Source organism: Cyphomyrmex costatus, unplaced genomic scaffold (genome assembly GCF_001594065.2).
Source record: "Cyphomyrmex costatus isolate MS0001 unplaced genomic scaffold, Ccosl1.0 scaffold1577, whole genome shotgun sequence".
In the NCBI taxonomy this organism is placed as follows: Eukaryota; Metazoa; Arthropoda; class Insecta; order Hymenoptera; family Formicidae; genus Cyphomyrmex; species Cyphomyrmex costatus.
This window is the reverse complement of record NW_017275584.1, coordinates 4,792-30,606: the sequence shown is the minus strand read 5'-3', so window position 1 is coordinate 30,606 and position 25,815 is coordinate 4,792. Positions and strand designations below refer to the sequence as shown.

Genomic DNA, 25,815 nt, shown 5'->3' with positions numbered 1-25,815 from the left:
TATTTATAATACTTACTTAATTGTTGTTTTTATTTTATGAAAGACATATTGCAACGTTTTTTTTACATAAAAGTTTTTATAGAAAATATTTAATAATGTTAATATAAGTTAAATAATAATAAAAATAAAAATTGTAATTGATTCTACTTTAATTTTTACGAATTTATTAATTTTTACAATTTATAAATTTAAAGAAATTTGCGGGAATGGATGATAAATGTCGGACCAATCACAAACCGGGGAGAAGGTGGCCAGACTCTTATTAGAGGGTCACTACTCGACCGCATCCGTAGTGTGGTGGTATATAAAAAGTGGCTAGGTACATACGCTTGCCGAGCGATCGAGTATGATTGGTTGGATCTATAAGTAATAACCAATTATATTCAATCGCTCGGCAAGCATACCTAGCCGCTTTGCCGTCTTGAACTCGCCCAATGGCTTAAAGTTAGATTTTAAATAAAGAAATAAAGTTATGAATAGATAAGCTAAGGCTCCATGTATGCAGTGACCAATCAGGAGCCAGGCATATGCCGAATTCCTGCCGGATGCGTTAAAATCTTTATTAATTTGATAGATTTAAGTTATTTTAACGATTTCAGCGATTTATTTATACACCAGGAGTGCCGCAAAAAGATGGATATTGTTGTGTAGTTTACATCCACTTCTTCAGAGGGCAGTAGTGCGCGGCAGCATTTTGCGGTTACAGGTAAAAGGCCGTCATGTCCTCTCTCAGGTTTCTCTCTGGTTAAAGATAATTTGAAAGAAAATATTTCGTGCGATAGGAGCACACACACCACGTGTTTTCTACACATTGTGATCTGTCTTATTTTCTTGTTCAGATATTGTGTTCTACATTTTCATAAACTTTCACATAAAACATGCAAGATGTCAACTGAGAATTTAACAATTTTCTGTGAACGAGATAAAAAATATAAACAGAGATTCTTACTTTTTAAAGTAAATATGACTATTTTTATGTTGCTTTTTCTGCAGATCTTTCTAATTATTATTTATTAATTTTAATTCTTAGGAAATTTTATATGTTTATAATAGATATAGTTTAATTATTTATTTTTTTTACAGGAATTTAGTGAACTTAAGCCGGATACAATTTTAGAAATATTATGTGAATTTTTGATGCAACCAGAGTGCACAAAAGATGTTGTTGAGTGTTTTCCAGAATTGTTACTAGCTCTTATTTCTATAGCCATACCTATAAAAAATATACAGTCATCAGCATCAAGAGACAAGGATATTATTCATAAATTGAACTGTGTCATATTAGGAAAGCTACTTGATGTTAATCAAGATTTATTGATGTAAGTTTTTATTACATTAATATTGTATCAAAATGTATATTGATAAATATGTGTTCTGTGTTGTATACAATTTTTAAACTTTATATAATAACAAAATTTATTATATAATTAACTCTTAGTTATTTAATTTTTAAATGTTAATAATTAATGTTCTTTATTTATTGTAAGGAACAATTAATTTATATTACAAAATATTATTTTCTTTTGTTTCAGCTATGTTTTACACTACTTTGATGTTAATCCAGCTCCATTCGAACTTTTTGATGATTCTCTTGATACACTTATACCTGTAAAAAGGCAAAACAGAAGAAAATTTTCACGTATCTCAGAAGTATCTGACCATGATATTGTTATCGCATGTCATAGTATTTTGCAGTCTGCAGTTAGCCATTTTAAGCATAAATGGAATTGGTCTAAATTTTACAAGTATTTAACAAATGCAGATGACAGAGTAAAATGGTAAGTACATTATAAACTTACTAATAAAATCTTAACAGTAAAATACTAATATAAAATACCAATAGAAATTCAATAATAAACATTTTTTTCAAAATGATATGTAATGTATCTTAATATGTTTTATTTATCTATAATTGCTGGAAAGTAAGAAATTTGTTATTTGATTTCAGGGTTGCCTTAAAATGTATAGCAATAGTTTTGAACATGTCTGAATCAACAAGGTTATCATGGTTAAAAACACTCATTCTAAACTTCGGAAAATTTTTAATTGATTATGAAGACAAAAGCGTAGATACTAGTATTATCTGTGTCAGCTTTGAATCGATGGAAGACACAGTTAAAAATATCTCATCTATAATATCTGTTGGTGGCATTTTATTACCTACTCTTGGCAAGACTCATAGCACTTATAATTTAGTTCCAGTTTCCTCCATGAAAAAAAATCTGCAAAGTTTGGCCATAGCTATAGGCTCTAGAAAATGCATTTGCCTGCAAGGACCAGTTGGTTGCGGTAAAACAGCTTTGGTAGAGTATTTAGCCAGAGTTACTGGACATGACTCGTCAAACTTCATTAAAGTGCAATTAGGTGATCAGACTGACTCAAAGATGTTACTGGGAATGTATAGATGCACTGATGTACCTGGTGAATTTGTTTGGCAACCAGGTGTTCTCACACAAGCGGTTATCGCTGGTAAGTGGTTACTCTTGGAGGATGTGGATAGTGCTGCCCTCGATGTAGCTAGTGTTCTGAGCAATTTGATGGAAACTGGAACACTTTGCGTACCTGGATACCGCGATACTATTTATGTCAACAGTGGATTCCAATTGTTTGTTACTCAGCGATTAATGATGTCTGTTACTGGAATTCAAAAACATGTCACAGGATCCTCGAGTTTGTTGCAAAAACATTGGCTATGCCTAAATATGGAGCCTTTGTCTACGGATGAATTAGTGATTGTAGTCCAAACGCTGTTTCCAGTATTGAATTCAATTGCCACTAAAATAATAGATGTATTTTTGTTGTTTTCCGTGGGAGATTATGATAGTGGAAGTAACGCATGTGACGCTACACTGTCCCTGAAGATTGGAAGACAGATGTCAACACGAGATTTAATAAAGTGGTGCTCCAGAGCTATTGTTGATTTTGTTGTTTCATCACCAGATTCTCTATTGAAAATATTTCAAGATGCTCTAGATGTCTTTTGCTGCTCAGTGTCTAATCAAGGTATTAGTTTCTCCCTTATATTTAATTTTATTACAGTATATGAAATATGTTCTGGTCTTTTTTTACCTATCAATCATATATACAAATACATTCGTAAATATTTATAAACATTTTGGTTTTCTATTTTTTAAAATATTAAAAAATGTTTTCAGTTAAATATTATATCATTAATTATATTATCCTTTATAGAGCAGCGATTGAATTTGGCGAAGAAGATAACTGATAAACTTGGCATTATAAGGGAGAAGGCAGAGCACTTTTGCAATAAGCATAAACCGTTCATAGACTTACTTCCTGATCTTCTGGTAGCAGGCAGAGCAAAGCTGACTCGTAAAAAGGCAGAATACGCGAGAATAGATATAGAGAAGATTAACTTTTCCTTTACAAGGCCTTCTGCATGTTTACTGGAACGCATAGCTATCTGCATCAAGCAAAAGGAACCTGTGCTGTTGGTCGGTGAGACTGGTACTGGAAAAACAAGTTCAATTCAATATTTAGCGAGGAGCACTGGTCACAAATTGGTAGTTATAAATATGAATCAACAAAGCGAAAGCGCGGATTTGTTAGGTGGTTATAAACCAGTCGATCTGAAGTTCTTGATCTCGCCTATCCGGGAGGAGTTCGAGATTCTGTTCCGTTCTTACTTCATAATTGAGCCAAATAAAGAGTTTCTTAAACGTATTGCTTCGTGTCATAAGCAACAAAAGTGGAAAAATCTTGTTATTTTGATGAGTCACAGTGCACAGACTGCTGTGAAGAGATTGAGAACTAAGTGTGAAAAGTACTTCGAGGATAATACATTTAGGAAAGACATTTTGGAACGTTTCGGACAAAACAAAAAAGCTCAAAAGAAATCTGACCAGGACGATGATTTAAATATGTTGAAGAAGTGGGAAAAGATGTTGGAGAAACTAGACAAACTGAGAGCTCAAGTAAAGAGTCAATATGCACTGGCGTTCTCCTTCATAGAGGGCAGTTTGGTCAGGGCTTTGCGAGACGGTTATTGGGTTCTTTTAGACGAGATTAATTTGGCAAACGCAGAAACATTGGAATGTCTTTCCGGTTTGTTGGAAGGCTCCTCGGAGTCTTTGTCGTTACTGGAGCGCGGTGATGGAGAACCCGTGAAAAGACATCCTGATTTTACAGTGTTCGCCTGCATGAATCCGGCTACGGATGTCGGCAAGAGAGACCTGCCGGTTGGTTTGAGAAATAGATTCACCGAGTTTTACGTCGATGAGTTGACCGAGCAGTCGGATCTCGAGTTGCTCGTAAGTTCTTACCTGGCTGAATTAAATTTACCGGAAAAGCATAAAGCAATTGTCAAGTTTTATTTAAACGTAAGGAAGGAAGCTATGAGCACATTGTTCGATGGCACAGCCCATAAACCGCATTACAGTTTGAGAACACTGTGTCGCGCGTTGTACATTTCTGCATCAAATCCTTGTAGTAATGTCTTGAGATCCTTATACGAATCCTTTTCTTTGAGTTTCCTGACGCAACTGGATTACAATTCTTATCCGATTGTACAAAAAATGATCGCGAAAGCTATCCTCAACAACAAGAACATTAAAGAAATTCTTGGCATTCCTATACCTAAACCGAAGTGCAGCCCAGGGGAAGACTACATATATATTGAGGGGTACTGGGTCTTGCAAGGCAGTTTAACGCCCGAAATACCTACTAACTACATTTTGACAGATTCCGTTAGAAGAAATTTGAAAGATTTAGTAAGAGTCGTGTCAATTGGAAAAATTCCAATTTTGTTACAAGGTGATACATCGGTAGGCAAGACCAGTTTGATTACGTATTTAGCGAAAACTACAGGACACGTCTGCGTCCGTATAAACAATCATGAGCACACAGATCTACAAGAATATGTCGGAAGTTATATCGCAGATGAAACTGGCAAATTAGTATTCAAGGAAGGGATCCTAGTTGATGCGATGCGCAAAGGATATTGGATTATTTTGGACGAGTTAAATTTAGCACCGAGTGACGTACTGGAGGCTCTGAACCGAGTTCTCGACGACAACAGGGAATTGTTCATACCTGAGACTCAACAGGTAGTGAAAGCGCACGAACATTTTATGTTATTTGCGACGCAAAATCCTCCCGGACTCTACGGCGGCCGAAAGGTTTTGTCACGAGCATTCAGGAATCGATTTATAGAATTACACTTTGACGAGATACCGCCAAATGAATTGCAGATAATACTCAATCAGAGATGCAGTATGCCAGAATCGTACTGCAAGCAAGTAATTAATGTAATGACCGATCTTCAAATAAGACGCAAAAGTACGGCGGCTTTCGCCGGTAAAAGGGGATTTATAACTCTGCGAGATCTGTTTCGTTGGGGCGAAAGGTATAGATTAGCGCCTGACGTAGGTAACAAACTATATGATTGGAGTCAACATCTGGCAGACGAAGGCTACTTAGTTCTCGCAGCTAAAGTTCGCAAAGCAGAAGAAGCAGACGAAATACGACAAGTTATAAAAAAACATTTAAAAAGGGACGTGGATCCCGACAACTTGTTCACGTTAAACGACAAAACTTCACCAGTTACGAGGCACATTTTGGAGGAGATCCTGAAGAACGGTATCTCCGGTTTCAGGCACATTGTATGGACTTATCACATGCGCCGAATAGCGGTTTTGATGAAGAAATCCTGTCAGTTCAAGGAACCGGTGTTGCTGGTCGGAGAAACGGGTGGAGGCAAAACCACAGTCTGTCAATTGATCGCAGCTATCAATGGCCAAGCTATGCGGGGCGTGAACTGCCATATGCACACCGAATCGTCCGATTTTCTGGGAAATTTGCGACCTGTTCGAGATCATGTCGAAAATAATCAAAAGCTCTTCGAGTGGATGGACGGCCCTTTGATAGATGCTATGCGTAACGGCGATCTATTCTTAGCTGACGAAATTTCGTTGGCTGATGATAGTGTTTTGGAACGATTAAATTCACTTTTAGGTAAGTATGAGTAGAAACCAGAGACGTCAACTACAAATCATGTACGTGTCTATGTGTGTGTACATGATTATATGTAAAAAAGATTTACGAGGTCAGTCTATCTTATTATGAAGTTTATTTATGATATATTAAATCTTTTTGTATAGAGCCGGAGCGTAGTCTTCTATTAGCTGAGAAAGGAATAGAATCTTTGCACGGTGAAGAGAACACCGTGATCACGGCTGACGAAAAATTCATATTTGTTGGGACGATGAATCCCGGTGGTGATTACGGTAAGAAGGAGCTCTCGCCGGCCTTGCGAAATCGCTTCACTGAAGTGTGGTGTGAGGGTTGCATGGCCAGGAATGATCTACGCGATATAATAATACATAATCTTCGCACTGATTTGGAAACAACGAAAGAGCCTATCGCCAATGCAATATTGAGATTCACTGAATGGTTACAAGCTACCGAAGTGGGCAAGAAGCTTACTGTGAGCATACGAGATGTGCTCACTTGGGTGAATTTTATAAACGTGTCAACCGCTAGCACCTTATCGAAACTATCGATCGGAAAGGCGTACTATCATGGTGCTTGTCTCACGTACATTGATAGTCTTGGATGTAGTTCCACAGGTTCAGAAAGGTAAGAGTGTTTTAACATATAAAATGAATTTCTTTAATTAAAATAATAATTATTTAACATTTATAATTATTTAATAATTATTTTAAATTTAATATTGTTTAAAATAATAAAGTAATATACATACACAGTGTCCCGAACCGGCTGAATATTTTTGAAAGTATGTACTTTTGAGAAAGATGTTTCAGACAAAAGTTAATAGGGCTTAAAAATACCTATTTACTGATATTACAGTTTGATCTCGGGTGGCGTCGTCAAGGTCAAGTCAAGGTAATGTCGATTTTTTTTTACAATGGAACACCCTATTTTTTATTCCAGAATCTAATAGTTGGTGAGCTTTTCAAAACATATTATAACAAAGTCATTTTTTATTAAGTACTTTCCGAATTATGAGAGTTCAATATTAGAGTATCGCCGATATTGACATTAATGTTTTGTTGTACGTTCCAAACCTTGATATATCATTTTCTCTTCTGAAAGTTTCAGTAAATATCTATTTGTCTTTGTAATAAGATCTTTGAAGATCTCCCTAATCGTATGATACCAGAAAGAAGACGCAATCGGAATAGAGGAAATAATTGTACACAAGAAAACCGCGTCCATCATGTATGCGAACTCATACACGGTTTTTGCATATTACTATCACTACTCCACAATCTCGTCTATTACCCGCGCGACATTCGAACTTTATAAACATGTTAATAGGTGGCTGAGATTTATCTACTCTGAATTTTTACCACAATAAAGGGAGTTTTTCAATTACGTGTAATTAATCGCAACTTATCATAATTTAAGTAATCACCGTCAATAGTCTGGCAATACGGATTCTGTCTGATTCAATTAATCGACTTAATTCTCTTCGATCTTCAGTTTTTTTCTTACAGCTTTTTTCCTTAAAAGTGTTGTTTTCTTTCTTTTCAAGCTGAGTTTATTTGCAAATTCTCTTTTGTAACGTTTCTTGCTTATAAAAAATGGCACAATTTTCAGAAAAAGTTGTCTCTGTGTAATTGAGACAAGTTGGAGTCAAAAAATACTGGAGGAGTGAAGAACCCCAGGGTCCTGCGTTACACACGCGCGCACATACACACACACAAAAGTGGTGTAAATCCGATCGGGCGATCTATACGCGGTACACACCTTGGGTAATGCCAATGTCAGCGGTATTCTAACATTGAACTCTCATAATTCGGAAAGTACTTAATGAAAAATGACTTCATTATAGTGTTTTGAAAAGCTCTTGACACCAGCTATTAGATTCTGAAATCAAAAATAGGGTGTTTCATTTAAAAAAAGTCAATGTGACCTTGACTTGATCTTGGCGACGCCACCCAAAGTCAAACTGATAAGTTCAATAAATAGATCTTTTTAAGCCCTACAACTTTTGTCTGAAACATCTTTCTCAAAAGTGTATACTTTCCGAGGTATTCAGCCAGTCCTGGACATATAAAACATCCTATATATAATTAAAATAATATTATGACTTATATTAAGACTTTTGTTCAAATAATTATTTATGATTATTAATGACTGTCTTATAGTATATCATATAAATTATATATTTATATGATATAAGATAAGATATAATTTAGAAACACTTTTAATATCTTTATCAAACGAAGTTAATAGAAAACGTTTCGACTTTGGATTTAAGTCCTTTTTAATTCGAAAGATAAGTAGTATATACAAGTAGTTTATACTTGAATGAATATATGAATATATATTATACGCATTAACAGTTGCGAAGACTCATATAAATACACGTTACGTGTATTAATTTTTAGTTGTTCAAATTCTGATATTTTAATTTTGTACATAACTATTTAACTTAGTTTTAAGTTTCATGATATTTAACAGATGTTCTCGCGCTAAAGCTAGTTTTATTATGAATATTTATTTATTTTGATGTACATACATACAATATATATATATATATAAAAGTTTCAATGTTTCGAATTGGTTGTTATCTGTTTCCAGTATCAACAAATTACAAGATTTTACAGAGGCTGCTCTCCGATTTATTAAGTTGGAAATTGAAAATACAATTAAACCTGAACTTGATATGGAAACTCCTGTGATAAATGAAGATGTTGTAAATGCTTCAGACAAATTCGGGATATTACCGTTTTATATTAAAAAGGGACCACATACCTGCGAAAATCATGCATTTACGTTTACTCCTACTACGAAATTGAATACATTAAAACTGCTAAGAGCATTGCAGTTGAATAAACCTATTCTTCTGGAAGGAAGTCCAGGCGTAGGGAAAACAAGTCTAGTTTCTGCACTCGCGAAAGCTACAGGGCATACTTTGCTCAGAATCAACTTAAGCGATCAAACGGTATTACGAAACGGTGCATAAGTTTATTGTTATCAAATTTTAAATATACAACTTATTTTATCGGAAATATAACTTCTTTTATCAGAAATTAAATAACATTGTTTCTAACGTGTTTCTTGTGTGTTTATAGGATGTATCCGATTTGTTTGGTGCCGATCTTCCTGTAGAAGGCGGGAAAGGTGGTGAATTTGCATGGCGCGATGGTCCATTTTTGCGAGCTTTGCGTGCCGGATATTGGATTCTGCTCGATGAATTAAATCTAGCCTCGCAATCGGTTCTGGAAGGACTTAATGCATGCTTTGATCATAGAGGAGAAATATACATTCCCGAGTTAGGAAAGACATTTTTAGTCAAACCTGGTACAAAGTTGTTTGGTTGTCAAAATCCCTTGCGGCAAGGTGGAGCCAGACGAGGTTTACCAAGATCATTTTTAAATAGATTTACTCAGGTACATAATATTTTGAACATGCATGAAACAATGCTACGAAAATCATTTCTGTAATCCGAGATCTATTGCAGATTTCTGTAGCTACATTAATGGAAGATGATTTGAAGTTTATACTCCGTATGCAATTTCCATCACTTCCTATAGAATTGATCAATCATATGGTGCAATTCAATAGTAAATTAGCATCAGAAGCTGGCATCGTATGGGGACATACTGGTTCTCCATGGGAAATGAATCTACGAGATGTTATCCGATGGTGTGAGATCACTATCAAAGCAGCTTCTAATGAATTTTGCAACAATAAACAATATTTTAATCCAGGTGACGGTGTAGAACTTATTTATGTTAACAGAATGAGAACTTATGAAGATCGACAAAAGGTGAATCGATCATTGTTATAAAATTATATTCAAAATATCAAGTAGTAAGAACAGCGATAAATAACGGAGAGAAAAATTATAGAATAGTATTGAAAAAATCGCTTTTATGTTTATTTTAAAATAAAATATATTGAATTCTAATATTTTATTATATATCGCGCTATTCATACTTTGGGTTTATTTTGCAGGTCTATCAGATATATCAAGAAATGTTTTCACTCGAGAAATATCCTCTTCCACCTAATCAACTGCCCACGTACATCACGGCAGACAAATTTTCCATCGGTGACGTGGTGTTAAGTCGGAAAAATTGCAGTGAGCCCCAGGACTTCAATTTGTTAGTACTTAGAGATCAGAAAAGAGCTTTGAAGAGTCTCGTGCAGTGCGTTGAAATGAATTGGATGTCCATACTTGTATGTTTATTTATAAATATTGTATCTTGATCTTTCTATTAGTCTCATCTTTAGCTAATTTTAATAAAATCAAATTACTATTACAGGTTGGTACTTCGGGAAGTGGGAAAAGCAGTGTTGTTCGTTTACTTGCTGCTTTAACAGGCCAGAAATTGAGATCCATTACTGTAAATTCTGCAATGGATACTACAGAGATATTAGGTAGCTTTGAACAAGTAAGTGAAACAAATATCTAATATTAATGTTAACTAAATTCTAATGTATTTATCAAAGAGCCATTTCTTTAAAAATTTTGGTAATTATGAATATGAGAGGAGCCAGCCCCGATGATCTTGACCTTGACATATGTCAAAATTGACCCTGTTGACTCCAACAAGTTTTAGTTGTCCTCCGTTATTCGTTAAAAAGTTATGATAGAAAAAATATGAAAAAATAATGTTTCTTTTCTACAATATAGAACAAAAATTTTTTATTTTAAAATATATTTCCTGTTGTAAAAACACAAATTTTGGAAACGTTATTTTTTCATATAATTTTTGTTTTTATTTAGTAAAAAATTATTAACAGTCAAAGTTAGTAATTATTTCCCTGTTTTATACATAAAAAGTTAGATCGGATACCCAGAGAGATATGGGGTCAACTGATTAAGAAAATATAACTTTCCACGCGAAGCGACTCTCACTTCACTACTCCCCTGTAAAGGAGATGCACGACTTTTTGCGGGAAGTGACATAAGTTTTGACTTTTCTTGCGAAGCGACTTTTCGCGATTGTTAGTGTGAATACTTGTCATTGAGTCAGCATAATTACATTCATGTTACTGTTAACCATTTACAAAATTTTGTTGATCCTATAAGTGCATGTCATACACAAAATATCGAAAGGATATAGCACGATATGCGTAGTGTAATTTCTTGTTACGGAATACGCGAGAAATATTATAAATTTTATTTCGCTGAATTTTTATTTAAAAGGATTTATTCATTTAAAAGAAGAATTGAGAGAAGCGTTTTGTGATATTATGAGTAAAATGTATCCTATTAGTAATAATATTGAGTAAAGTATTTTATAGAATTAAAAAATCTATGTGGAAAAATACAATTATACTCGAAAAGTTGAGTGCTACTAAATAAAAACAAAAATTATATGAAAATGTAACGTTTTCAAAGAAAATTTGTGTTTTTAAAGCAAGAAATCTATTGTATCTTAAAACAGAGAATTTTTGTTCTATACATTGTAGAAAAGAAACATTTTTTTCATACTTCTTTTATCAATAACTTTTTAACGAATAACGTGCGACTGTTTACAATGTCATTTCATATTTATTGCGAATTCACGGCGGTGTTTCAGTTTATTTAGTTCTTTTAAAAATGTTCATAATAATAATATTTTACCCTTTGATAAGGTTATTTATAATAATTCGTTATAAAGACAATCAATCGTTTTTTTTTTCTCATTATTTCAGACTGACTATAATCGACATCTTGAACAACTATTTGAGGACGTAACGACTTTACTTATAGAAAGTCTGCAAACGAAGATAACTGATGACAAATTGGAGCAGGTTACCGAACTTCATGAACATCTGGAGCAAGTGCGACACTTATTTGGTAATTAAAACAAGATCACTAGAAAAGGTTTTCTTTTTAATGGCAAACGAAGAAATCTATTTTTTTTTTTTATTTAAATAAGATCTTATTACTCGTTCATTTGTCGCTAGATGAAAACGTTGCCGGTAGAACAATGGCTGCAGAAACGAAATTATTCTTACATAAAATCGAGGAATTGTCGAAATTAGTGTCGTCGATGAAGCTTTGGGAATCTTCTCGCGAACTGGAGCTACTAGATATCGAGTCGAAGCTGAGAAATTTGTCGATTTTCGTTGAACAAGATAAATGCTTGAATGCCGGTGGAAAGTTCGAATGGGTAGACAGTGTATTAGTAAAGGTATTTCATCAATAACGTACTTTTATAGATTTCTTTATCAAAGAAAAAAAGCTATATTTCAATTATTGTTCATATTACAGGGACATTACTGTATATGGTACTATAGTACATATAGGAAATATTTTGACAGTGTTCCTTTAAATTTATTTTCCATAGTTTGTAACTTTCGAACTTACTTTAATACGTTATTTCGGTAAATAAGATCAAAATCATTGGGGCTGGATCTCCCCTTTTATTAATATTTATCCTTTAAAGTCCAAATTTTTACTATTAGCCTTGACACATAATAATGTAAATATTGCAGAAGTTTTAAGGTTCCTGAGTAGTCGCGGCGGCCCTGTTAGAATCGTGACGTTATAAGCGAGAATGACATGTTCATCTTTGTTGCGTTCCATTTTTCAATAAAAACAAGTTGGATAAATCTTAATGATAAGATCGCTTTACAATATTTATAAGAAAATTGGTAGAAACTATACTTTGCTTCCTTGATAGTATCAGTAAATGGTCGTAAAAGACTCATAAAATGAGCCTATATTCGGCAAGAAACATACGGTTTGACAGCTATCGAAACGAATAAAAAATACGCTTTTACATCCAATTTGTACTGTTATTTTTTTTATTATATTTTTATCTTATATTTTTTTTATTGTTATATTAGGTGTCAAATGAAACGTAAATATTTATGTGATTATTCTGAAATTCGGCAATATACTAAAATATTTTAAATGAATTATTTAACGTTTTATATATATATAGCGAAATTATAATTTTCATCTGCATCCGAAAAAGTTATATTGCCATTATATGATAGACTAATATTATAAAATTCTACTTTTTTAAATCAGCGAAGCCATTAAATAAAGATGTAACTTTATTTTATTCGAAACAATATAATAATAGAATCAACTTTTAGTGCTTGCAAGATGGTACTTGGCTACTCATCGATCAAGTTAATCTATGTAGCCCGGCTGTATTAGATAGACTTAATGGATTATTAGAGCCAAATGGTGTTCTCAGTATTGGCGAACGAGGCATTGACAGCAATGGAAATGTCGTTACAATCAAGCCACATAAAAATTTTCGCCTATTTCTAACTATGAATCCCCGATACGGTGAAATCTCCAGGTAATTTAACTCTTGATATCAGTAAATCAATAATTTAATTATATAATCTTATTATAATCACTCATACGTAAAATTAAATTATTACTTTATTCCAAAAATATTGATCATAAATTCTTCCATGTTTTTAATATATTTATCTAGCATAGATGGAAATAAAAAATTACAAAATAACTTTATATTATAATAGAACATTTAAAAAATATTCAATGATAGCGTTAGGTACATTCAACGTACAATCATGATGAAGATTTAATTTACATCATTTTACGCGAATTCCGTATTTCGAAAATTGTACTAATTATATCGTAATAGCATAATTTACGCAATAATTATCGCATAATACAAATCACGATGATTTTAGGGCCATGCGTAATAGAGGCGTTGAGATTTATATGCTTGGCTCGAAGGAGAACATCGACAAGAATCTAATTGATTTCAATTCACTGTTGTTTAACGCCGGTATTATGAAATCAGCGCATCGAGATGCATTACTTGACATCTACGACAGAATGTCGGAAGAAATTGTCTGGGATCAATTCAATATGGTCGATTTGTTGCACACCGCGTTCTTGGTGAAGCAACGATTGCTACGTGGATTTTCTGCGAAGCAATCGATCAAAAACGCGTGCATTGATGTCTATATAAAACCTAGACCGTTAAGAGATTCGCGGTTTAGAGAACATTTGACTTCTCTGATCGATGAAATTGTTGAGCAACGTGTCACGTGCGATGAAGAAATCTCGGTGATCGATTTGGATGCCGCCACATGGAGCGTGAAGAATTTGCAAGATAATTCAAGACTCGTTTTAATTAGACAACAAGGCTTATTGTTGAACGCTGCTCTCAAGATGTACGAATCCTTGCTAAAGTCTGATTCAGGAAATATCGGAAGAAATATTATTACAACGAAGTCGTTGAACGACTTTTGCGGTCTTAAAGAGGATGAGAAGTTTATGTTGAACGTAGACGTTACTGATATATTGTCATATCTCCTCTTAAATTTCTACGAACAATCTTCGCAAGATGATGCGCCACTTAGAAAGGAATTGGTTTCGAAAATGCTGCGAGGAAACGCGATATTTGATAATCTTGAACATAAGAGTGAACTAATGGAGAAAGTAATTGCACAATATTGTTCTGAGTCAACAAACGCGAGACGCTCATTACCCTTGGATTTGTGGCAGCTTGTTGGAAGAACAACATGCGATAACGATACTACTGGCAGGGACACGAACAAATTATTACTGTTGCTATATGCGGACAGTATGATTCTAAACAGAGATATATCACTAAAGAAAACGGAAAATAAAGACTTGATATCCATAAAACTGTACTGTAGCGCTGTAAAGAATGGTAAATATTCTAGATTAAATTATAATAAATGAATTAATATCTAAAAGGGGTAAATATGGAGTTTAGAGAAGTCACTCCCAATGACCTTGACCTTGACATATGTTGTCAAGGTCATGATCTTGAGTGATTTTGAGGAAATTTTAACCGTCGGATCTCACTCATTAAACCTCACACCAAAAAATGAGTTAGGTTAGGTTATTTTTTTCAGTAGTGAAACCTAATAAGTAATATCTAACTTAATTTTGTATCGACATATCTTGAAGTGAAGAATGTACTAGCTTAGTTATTTTTTAAGGAAATAAAGTTACAAAGTGCAATTAAGTTAGATCATAAATATAGTACAACGTTTTATTTCTAAACTATTATAGTAAAATGGATTCTCCTTAATATATGAAACACCTTATAAATACAGTTTTATACTTTTAATTTATAAAAGTATTTATTTGATCTATTCTTTATCACTTTTATTTGTTATTTTTCAAGATTTTTATGGAGCAGACTATTAATAGAATTTTTCACTTACAGGTAAGCTATTTCCACAATTAAAAAACCAACCGCTCATCACGTTCTTTGTACAGTTCCTTGAACAAGCGAGTTTTTACATTAAAACAATTTTACAAGATATAAATATTGAAAAGTACATTGATTTAAGAAAAGACTTGAGATGGTTCTCGAGATTTGAGAGACTAGGCGAATTGACACTTATAGATAAAGCAGGAAAGTCTAAGGGTCTATTTACGAATTTGGATCAGATTTCTTTGTTGTTAAGTGTGCATTATAAATGGCTATTGAAGTTTTTACGCAAGCTAAAATCCTTGAGCAATAAAACCATGAGCAAAAGCAAACTGTGGAATATTGTGGACCGTATAAACCACCAGTTGGAATCTCCATACGATTCTATCAAAAAGATATCGAAGAGAATCAAGAAGTTCTTGATACTTCCATCGCCTCACTCCACGGAAGTCAACATGGAAGTGCAATCAAAGCTGATGAGAATAACGAAAGATTTAGATGAGAGGGACGAAGGAGGTAGCACTCTGAAACAAAAACTAAAAATCATATCCGTGCAATTGAAAGACGCACTAGCGATGAGAAAGGAAATAATCCTTTTATGGCGCGACGTTTACTCCAGGAAGTCATTCGACGAAACGACGTTGGAGAATATCCATAACGTAGAGCAATTTTGCGACAAGAGTCTACGAGATCTTGCAGTACATTCTCTTCCGAAGAGGGAAATGATGCAGTCGAATGCGAGAATATGTTTGTGGCCAATTTATGAGTATGTGTTTCTGTCGCTCGCTTGTACTTTACAGGGAAAAATGTGTCGGGAAGAAACGATTTCTAGTGTCACTTTGACCGAATGCCTTGCGAAATTCGAAGATGTAACCAGTATACCGAGCGATTTGATGGGTTTATTGAGGGCAATGGTTGGAGTTGAGCGAAAAGTAGAGTTATTGTTGCTGCCGGAACTGTTCTGCTGCCTCGCACAATTTATTCAGCGATCTCACGCTTTTAAAGATACGAGCCGTCTTTTGCACTGGCGCGGTATAACAGAGGAAGATATAGAGGAATCAATCACTTCCTATGTCGAATCCAAGGTTTGTGTCTTAGTCTTGTAATAAATGAGTGATTTTGAAAATGTTTTGAGAGATAATTAAAATTTGGCTTTAAAAATAAACGGCAACACGGCGATAATCCGCAAACCTTCTAGTATAATTGAAGATAATACCCGTAAAAGTCTCAAATGAGATAATTAAAATGTTAAAGAATAAAATCCAAATTACGTTTGAAATATTTCCTAGTATTTAACAGTTCGAGTCTGTGACTGCTAAAAGTTAAATATTAGTAAATAAGATTTTTTTATATTCAATTAGATTTCGCTTATTTTTTGCAATGCAAGGTATAAAGAAAAAACGCTCGAAATTGAACGGTAATAAGATTTTTTTTATAAAATAAATTTCTAGTTTACAATGTTATGTAAATGTAAGTCACGATTTTATTTTATTAGACAATTGTCGATTTGGAAAAATATTTAGGTTTTATGTTTTTAATTAGATTTCGCTTGTTTTTTGCAATGCAAAGTATAAAGAAAAAACAGTCTAAATCGAGCGGTAATAAGATTTTTTAATTAATAAATTTACAATATTATTTAAAGTATAAAAATATAATATCGAACGTTTCGGAACTCACAGGTCCTTCCCGTGACCCGTGAGTTCCGAAACGTTCGATATTATTTTTGTATTTATTTTATATTTTTTATTTTTATATTGTATTAACATTGTGAACCAGAAATTTATTTTATAAAAATATTTTATTATCGCTCGATTTAGACCGGTTTTTCTTTATATACTTTCTATTATATTTGTTATTATAAAAAGAAATTACTAATATTTAATTTTTAGCACTCAAATTTTTCTCTTTTAAAAATATATCACGTTATGATTTATTTATATATATTTGTAGATTGAATGCCATGTCGGCGGACCCGTTCTCTTGAACCTAGTATTGCAACTAATGTTAAACAAAACAAATCGAGAGAAAGAAAAAAATGTTCTTCCTGCAGTTGCACTCGGAACATATAAGGAGCAAGTGAATCAGCTGCAGTTATTAAATGACATTTTGTGGAAAAATAGTATCTCGTTAACAAATAAACGATGCGATTCAAGCAGTAACGATTTGGCAACATTAAAATTTTACTTGCATTTGTATTCGTCCACGATTGACAAAATGGAGCGTGACATACAAGACTTGATTTCAATGGAAAAACAAGATGAGAATTTCACACATATTAAATCCAAACTAAGCGATTATTACGAGTCGGTCAAAGAATTGCGTAAAGCATATAAAAGTAGCATCGATGACGAGAATGAAGAAGAAAGTTTTTCTAAAACGCTTCGACGAGGGAAAGGGTGGATGATACTCGGTTATATACAATTAATGCTCTTTGGAAATTTAGAACTTATCGATCCCGTACATAAAGTGGAATTGAAGCTCGAGTATCTGGAGGAAGACATCGCCGATTTCAGAAAAACGATATACGTTACAATGTTGCAAGATCGTATTCTAGGAATTTCAGCGGCGAACGAGCATCCGAGATTTGTAGCCATGAGAGATTGTGAGAAGCGCTTGCTGAAGACGAGGGATGATCTCAATTGTCTGAGAGCGTTTAGGCCGGCATCTGCCAACTTCGCCTCGCTCAGCAAGGATTGCGCTGATTTCAGGAAACGAGTAGGTTCTTACACTTTAGTGAAAAAACACATGAACCTGTATATGATCGCAGACAACATCAGTCGAGACTGTGAATCAACTGATCTGACGAAGACCGTTTCGGAAGCGGAAACCTGGGGCTTATCAGTGCAACTATTCGCCGAGAAGATCAAAACAAAATACTTACCAGCTTATCCAGATGTGGTTCTTCCGCTGTTGACGGCGTTAGCTCAGTTAAGTCATGGCGTTTTCATACTGATCAACGAGATCCGACGACTGATATCTCTGCGTAAAAGCAGAGTAACCGATCTCGAATCTTTCATATACAACTTGATCCGATTCCCGACAATCGGTTGGCAGCAGGAGAATCTTTTGAATCTAAGTGGTTTATGTGTTTCCACGGACATGAAGAGTCTAATTGGTTCGTGTTCTACAGACACGTTTGTCAGGATGCAAGAGCAGTTCCGTATATTCAAATTAGGTTTACATGAATTGCACAATCACGTGATTCTTAATAGAGGTCTGACTAAGTCACTATGGCGAGACATGAATGAACTATTACAGCAAATAGTTCTGATTTGGAAACAACAACAACTGGAGGAAGAGAAACGAGCCGCAGAGAAAGATAGTTTATACAAGAATAAAATTGAGAGCCACAACGATACGTTGACGGAGGAAGAAGAGCTTGCTCTGGAAGTTCGCAAGCTATTTCCATCATATCGTGAAAAGGACTTTAACGACATAGAGAACGAGTCGCAACTCTCTTTCACCGAGAAGACACCGACTCAATTGGACAAAACAGAATCAAATTTTAGCGGTCTTATCACCAAGGACGACATCAGAGAGATCCAACAGACCCACTCAAACATCGTCACGTCCTTCATCGCAACCAAGTGGATATGCAATAGTTCTACTTTGACAAGTTCAACGAATTACATCGAGTCTCTGATTCAAAGATACAACATGGTATACGGGATGCTCGATAACATATTGCCGAGTTTGAGCGAAGGACTCGCTATCAAACTATATAACAGTTTGAACTTTTTGACTACTTTGGGACTGCAAGCGAGTCAAGAGAAAAGCGCGGATCAGATTTTGCGAGAAAATACAAAAGACGAATCCAAAGGACGAAAGAGAGCGTACGATTTTTACAAGGACTGCAAAGTTGAGGAAGTAAGACAATGCCTACCGTTGTGCGAGAATATTCTAAATCGTGTTAATAATCTGCTACAGGAATGGCCAGAACATTCCACTCTGAAATCGATACAAAATATAATAGAAAGGATCTACACATTCTCGATCACTTCACCTGTTTCCAGATTCCTGACAGGTTTGGAATTACTGCTTGTCAAGATACATCAATGGGAGGAGAACGCGCACAGTGGCGTCAGCATGACGGACTATGTGTTAAAATTAATGCAACAAATAATATGCTGGAGAAATCTGGAGTTGTCCTGTTGGAAGGATTGTCTCGATGCAACATACGAAAATCTCAGATCGGATACGTCAAAATGGTGGTTCTTCTTGTATGCGCTGATTGAGAGTTACATTATGAGATCTGAAAAAGATAATGTTCAGGAAACAAACGATGAGCCTATCACCAAGCATAAGTTGGTAGAATCGCTAGAGCATTTCATGAATCAGTCATGCCTCGTCGAATTCGAATCGCGCTTGGATCTTCTCTTGACGTTCCACTGTCATGTATATTACTTCGACGACAGTGACAACAAGAATGAACTTTTAGCTATATTGTGGAACGTGTACAATTATTACAAACAATTCGTAGATGATGTGAAAGCAAGAATCGACGTTTTGAAAGCGCCTATTGAGAAGAAGTTAAAGGACTTTGTTAAAATTGCGCGATGGAACGACAATAATTATTGGGCTGTGAAGGAAACAGTTGAGAAGACGCATCGAACTCTACATAAATTGGTAAAAGAGTTCCAGAATGCCCTAAAGCAGACCGTGTCAACTTGCTTGATTGTTAAGTCGGGATCTTACAGTACAGAGATGGGTAAAGGCATCTGGGATGATGAGGAACATCATAAGCACATAGTCAGTCCTAAAGATTTTATCGTAACAAAATCTTTGCAATCTGTAGACGTGAAAGCACAGTTTATAAGTGAACTAAATACATTACTAAAGAAGGCCAGAAAGGCTCCTTGTCGATGCGAGGAAATAATCCGGAGAAATTCTTATCCGAGTGTACGAAGAAAACTCGAAGATTTCATCGAAAGCTACATGGAGCAGAGTGTGCGTCTTCGGGAAAAGAACATCGATAGAAGTCTACCGAAGAATAAGCAGAAGTCTCAGGCAAAGAGCATTTTGCAGCAGAAGAAAATGATGCTCGCTAATTACTTCAAGGATTTGTATCAAATGGGCATAAACTATCGCACTGGTACACAGACATTGAATAATAATGCGGACGAAGTAATAGATTTCACAGTATCACCTTTGGATCTTTCCACAATCCGTCAGTATTTTGAAGCGAAAAAAGTCGATGAGTATATGCTGGCGCATTGGGAAGGTTGCGAGAAATATTATTATAAATCTCTTATCAGATTAAACGCTCTCAATGCGATGCTCGACACAAATCGGACGACTGACCTGGGACAGAAGAATATAGAACGTTGCCGAGGACATTCCGCGCATTTGATGCTGATAGCCCACAAACAGAAGATGACAATCGTTCAGTCATTCGATCGTTTCTCATCACTTCGCGCACAGATTTTAAATTTGTCCGAAGCACGCGAGCAAGATCCGAATATGCTAAGACAGAACAGAAACGTTAACTACTCGATCAAGAAACTCGCGGAAAACTTGAAGACGTTGCTGATTACGTTAGAAATTGGATTTGAACAGCTGCTGCTGTTTCTGCGATGCTGTCCTGCGGAATCATCGAGTGATCCGAACGGAGCCACGCTTACGTTAGACGCAAATGCGCTTCCTATAATTGCCGCCTCTCAAAATGATGAGATTTGGAAGAACGCGAACCGTGTACTGAAGGAGAATTTAAATTTAGTAAAATCTACTGCGAAACGTTTCCACTCATTATTTATGCCATTTGAAGTCTTGTCGATAGATATTCATAATTCATTTGTAAGTTCAAAGCACTTTGAATTCTTGAAGCAATGCTGTACGACAATCAAAAACTTAAGAGAGACGGAATTTAAGCATATAAAACTATTATTTAAAAGTGTGGATGTTGTGCATCCTATTTGGGAAAATATAGCGTTCTTAGATACAAAGATGGAACACTTCCTTCAGAATAATAGCATGCTATTCGAAAAATTGCGAGCATCCACAGATATTGAAAATGGAGAACAATTGCAAAAAGAAAATCATACTATCAAACGTTATGAATTAAATCTAAAAAATTTAATAAATATGATATTGCTTGTAATACAGGAAAAATTTAAAGATATCAAGGAAGATATATTGTATATAAATAAAGAACCGAATGAGATGAATGATGTCAACATAGAGAAGGAAGCAAAAGAAAAATTAAATGTGAAATTGCTTGAACGAGATATAAAGGAGCTAAAGCTGTCTGATATATACAGTTTATTTTCCAACCTTTTGCTACTAATACACGAATTTGACGATCTGCAATCAGCAAATCATTGTATCAGGTAACAGTAATTCTATTTAATATTGATAATTCTTTTTGTTGACAGAAATATCCAATACTTTATATTAAGCATATTATTTTTCCGTTAAATAAAAATGTTAATAAAATTTTGCTAACACGTGAAATAGAAGCTATAAATTTCACAAAATTAATAAATATCACTAATACGAATACGAAGGTTATAACAGTCTAGCTGGATCTTGGTTGCTTATGTATAATTTCACGAATTGATATACTGATATATGTAATCTTTCTAAATTGTTATAGGCTTCGTATTCGTATTAGTTATGTTGTTACATTGTGATGGCCTTTAAAAAATGTAATAACAAATATCTATTATTATTTCTTCCAGGTTGCTCCTAAAGTGTTTACCTCTGTTGGAACAATATATCTTGCTCGTTCAATTTTATTTAAACGAGCAGGTGGCGTCATTCCGTATCACGTGTAAAATACTGTACCTGCAATTAAACGTATTCTTAGATTTGGCTGCAAATGGGTTCTGTGTACCAAAAGATTTAGATCTCGAGGAAAGCGAAATGAACGAGTCGGAAGAAAAGACAGAAAAAGGCGGGATGGGTTTAGCCGATGGTGAAGGAACGAAAGACGTTTCCGATAGAATAGAATCCGAAGATCAACTTGAGGATGCAAGACCCGCGGACCAAGAACAAGAGAAACAAGATGATAAGGCTTGTAAGGAAGAGGAGAAGGGAATCGACATGTCTGAGAATTTCGACAACGAGCTTCAGGATATGAAGAAGAATGATGAAGAGCAGAGTGATGATGATGATGATGAAGAAAACGACTTGGATAAAGAAATGGGAGAAACTGAAAAAGGTGCTGAGCAGCTTGATAAAGAAATCTGGGGCGATGATCAAGAAGAATCCGAAGAGGACAATCAGCAGTCGGAAAACGAGAGTGAAGAGGAAGGTACAGGCGAACAAATCGGTGAAAAAGAAATGGGCGCGAGAGATGATAATGGTAAGAGAAAACAGAATGATGACGACGATATGGATCACGATGAAAATCAAGAGAAAAATAAAAAGGAGATTAATGAGTTGGATGAACCAAAAATAGATGAGGATCATATTAATCCTTATCACGGTAAATTTCAACCTCAACCGGAACCCGAACCACTCGATTTACCAGAAGACATGAATTTGGATGAAGACGGTAAGGAAGACAACGGTGGCGATGATGAAAATCCATTTGACATTGATGAGATGAAGAAACCGCCACCAGAAAAGCAAGATATAAAGCTTGAGAAAGAATCTGAGGAGATTAAAGAAAATGATTCTGAGGAGAATTCTAGCGAGGACGAGGACGACAACAATAATACCGGTAAGGAAAATCAGGCACACAAGACAGAAGAGCTTGAAACTAGTGAAGAAACTGAAGAAAAAAGTGATGAGAATGCAGAAGCTGAGAACAAAGACGAGGAACAGAATCAGGATAAAGAAGCGGAGGAAGAACAACTACAAGAAAAGGCAGCGCCGAGTGCAAATGATGCGAGCAAAGAAATGGATGCTGCGCAACAAACTGAAGAAACGACGGAAGGTTCACGTGATAAAGTAGCGCAACAATCGGACGCGAAAGATCAACAGGAAACTTCATTTGAAAATACTCAAGAAGACAATATTGATAAAGGCACAGGCCAATCACAATCAGCACAACAGGAAAGCGGGCATTCAGGATCATCTAAGCAGGAAACTGTTTCGGCACCGCAAAGCAACGCTATGACAAAACCAATCGAGAAGAGAAATAATCCGGGTGAGAGTAACGAGGATCGTAGTCTGTTGAACAGATTTGAGTCGACACTAAAGAAATTAAAGACAACCTACACGCAAGACGAAGTATCGAGGGATGAAAACGAAGATGATGCAAATAATACTGATGGCAATAAGGCTGAGATGGCTCAACACATTAAGGATTTTGAAAAATTCGACGATTATACGCTCGACGCCGCAACGGAAGATCAGGTTAGACAACAAGCTTCTAACATGGATGAGGATAAAGCGGGGAGCACAGACTTTTACATAACGCATAAAGCATGTGCATAAGGAATTTCATTGGTCCATTTTCTTATGCATGAGTCAGTGGACCAATCAAATTCTTTATGTATATGGTTTATGCGTTATGCAAAAGTCTGTGCTCCCCGCTTAAGAATGAGGAAGAGACAAAGGACGACACTATGGATGTAGAAATGCATGAAGATAAGGAAAACGATGTGACAGATGATAAAGTAAACGAGCACAAACCCGAAAAGGTCTCTGAAATTACAGATAACCAATGCAAAAAAAATTCCGATGGTAAAAGAAACATGGAGAACAATCAAACGGAGACAACGGTCGAATTAGAAGGAGAAACGGCGGAGACGATGAAAGTGGAGAGAGGAAACGAATCTACATTTCATACAATGGAATGGAACATCGAAGAAAATGATCTTAGCTCCGATCATGTAGAAAGAAAGCGATTTGAAATGGAAAGAATGTTGGGTGAATGGACGCAAGTGCCCTCCACGGAGGAAGCTACAGCTGCATGGAATTGTTTGTGTTCAGTTACGGATGCAGCTGCCAGGGATTTGTCTGAAAAATTAAGATTAGTGTTGGAGCCCACGCAAGCATCAAGATTAAAGGGTGATTATAAAACAGGCAAACGCATCAATATGCGAAAAATCATTCCTTATATAGCTAGTCAATTTCGCAAGGATAAAATCTGGCTCAGACGCACGAAACCCTCAAAACGTGACTATCAGATCGTCCTCGCATTAGACGATTCCAGCAGCATGGCAGATAATCATTCGAAAGAATTGGCTTTTGAATCCTTGTCGCTGATTAGCAAGGCTATGACATATCTTGAAGTGGGACAACTTAGCGTCCTAAGCTTCGGGGAGCAAGTGAAAGTATTGCATCCTTTAGAAGAAGCTTTCACAGAACAAAGTGGCTCTAGGTATTTTTACCTTTATATAATCCCTATAAATATTTAATATTTAATTAAATACAAGTTTTGAATATACATTTATGAATCAAAAGATAAAATTAGATGAATGATATTAATTGTAGTCACTACTTTACCCATTCAAACTTGTTAGTCACAACTGTTCAATTTTGTTTTACGTAGAATAATCCTATTTAATTTTATTCAATAATACGACAATTGGAATTTTAATATTTAATATTGGAATTTTACATATTATTTAAGGTTTCTTTTCTATTCACAGGCTAATACAAGAAATGAAATTTGATCAAAAAAAGACGATGATTGGACAATTAGTTGATTTTACGGTAGATATGTTCGAAAGTCAATGTGCTTCATCCGATAATGCTAAACTGTTGGTAGTATTATCGGATGGTAGAGGAATATTTTCAGAAGGAAAAGAAAAAGTGAATTGTGCTGTCAGGAGAGCCAGGCTTGTAGATATTTTCCTAGTATTTATAATAGTCGACAATCCAATTAACAAGGTAATTCTTAATCATATTTAAAAATGATGGATCGATTGTTCTATCTTCAGACAAACTATGTGATAATTTATCTAATGAATAAACAAGAGTAAATGTGTAAGACCCGATTGTGTGCACCAACGTTAGCTTGATTTTAAGCGAAATTTAAAATACTTTCTTCAAAGCCGAGAGAGAACGAGAGATAGAGTTTTAAGCCTCGCTTCAAGTTCAACATAATGTTGATACAACCGGACCTACGAGCATTAGAGAATTAGAGAATTGAAATTTATATCGAAAGATGGAATAACCAAGACTAAGTTAATAATTATCGCGATAATAGTTCTATTTAGGTGCTATTAAAAACGTGTAAAAGTTATTATTTATGGCCTATCTATTCATTTCAGGATTCAATATTGGATATCCGTATGCCTGTGTTTGAAAAAGGAAAATTATTAGGAATTCGATCATATATGGATAATTTCCCTTTTCCTTTCTACATGATTCTTAGAGATATAAACACATTACCAGGTGTTCTGAGCGATGCTTTACGCCAATGGTTTGAAGTAGTTGGAAAAATTGATACTTAAGAGAGACTTGTAATAATTTTAAATATTCAGATTTAAAAAATTAGTATGTCATAAAAGTTGAATTTTAGATACATAAAACATAGCATACATATAAATATGTGTATGTATACAGTTTTGCGTTTAGACAATTCAAAATTATCTAGATATAGATAAGATAAATGACACAAAAATGTATTTTAGATGAGATGAAGATAATTCATTTTATATTAATCTAGATAAAAGATGAAATTAAAAAAATTTTTATCTAGATAATTTTTATATAAGATGATTTTGTTTTTAAGTAACTATTTGGTAATAAAACGATTTAGGATACAATAAATATATTCATTAGTCTTATAAATATTTAATAAATATAT

General features: G+C 34.8%; 1 protein-coding gene across 1 annotated transcript; it reads left to right on the top strand.

Annotated features, from left to right (window-relative positions):
• Positions 1 to 1,137: 1,137 nt before the first annotated feature.
• LOC108771386 (midasin) lies at positions 1,138 to 25,497 on the top strand. Its single transcript, XM_018536659.1, has 20 exons — positions 1,138 to 1,319; positions 1,533 to 1,778; positions 1,949 to 3,003; positions 3,193 to 5,973; positions 6,120 to 6,597; positions 8,569 to 8,932; positions 9,063 to 9,380; positions 9,452 to 9,760; positions 9,949 to 10,173; positions 10,260 to 10,388; positions 11,638 to 11,782; positions 11,893 to 12,119; positions 13,033 to 13,244; positions 13,606 to 14,597; positions 15,123 to 15,398; positions 21,112 to 21,436; positions 21,788 to 23,447; positions 23,597 to 24,381; positions 24,653 to 24,893; positions 25,277 to 25,497. Exons 1-20 carry the CDS (start codon positions 1,138 to 1,140, stop codon positions 25,457 to 25,459), a joined length of 11,133 nt encoding a protein of 3,710 aa, XP_018392161.1. The 3' UTR covers positions 25,460 to 25,497.
• The last annotated feature ends 318 nt before the right edge of the window (positions 25,498 to 25,815 follow it).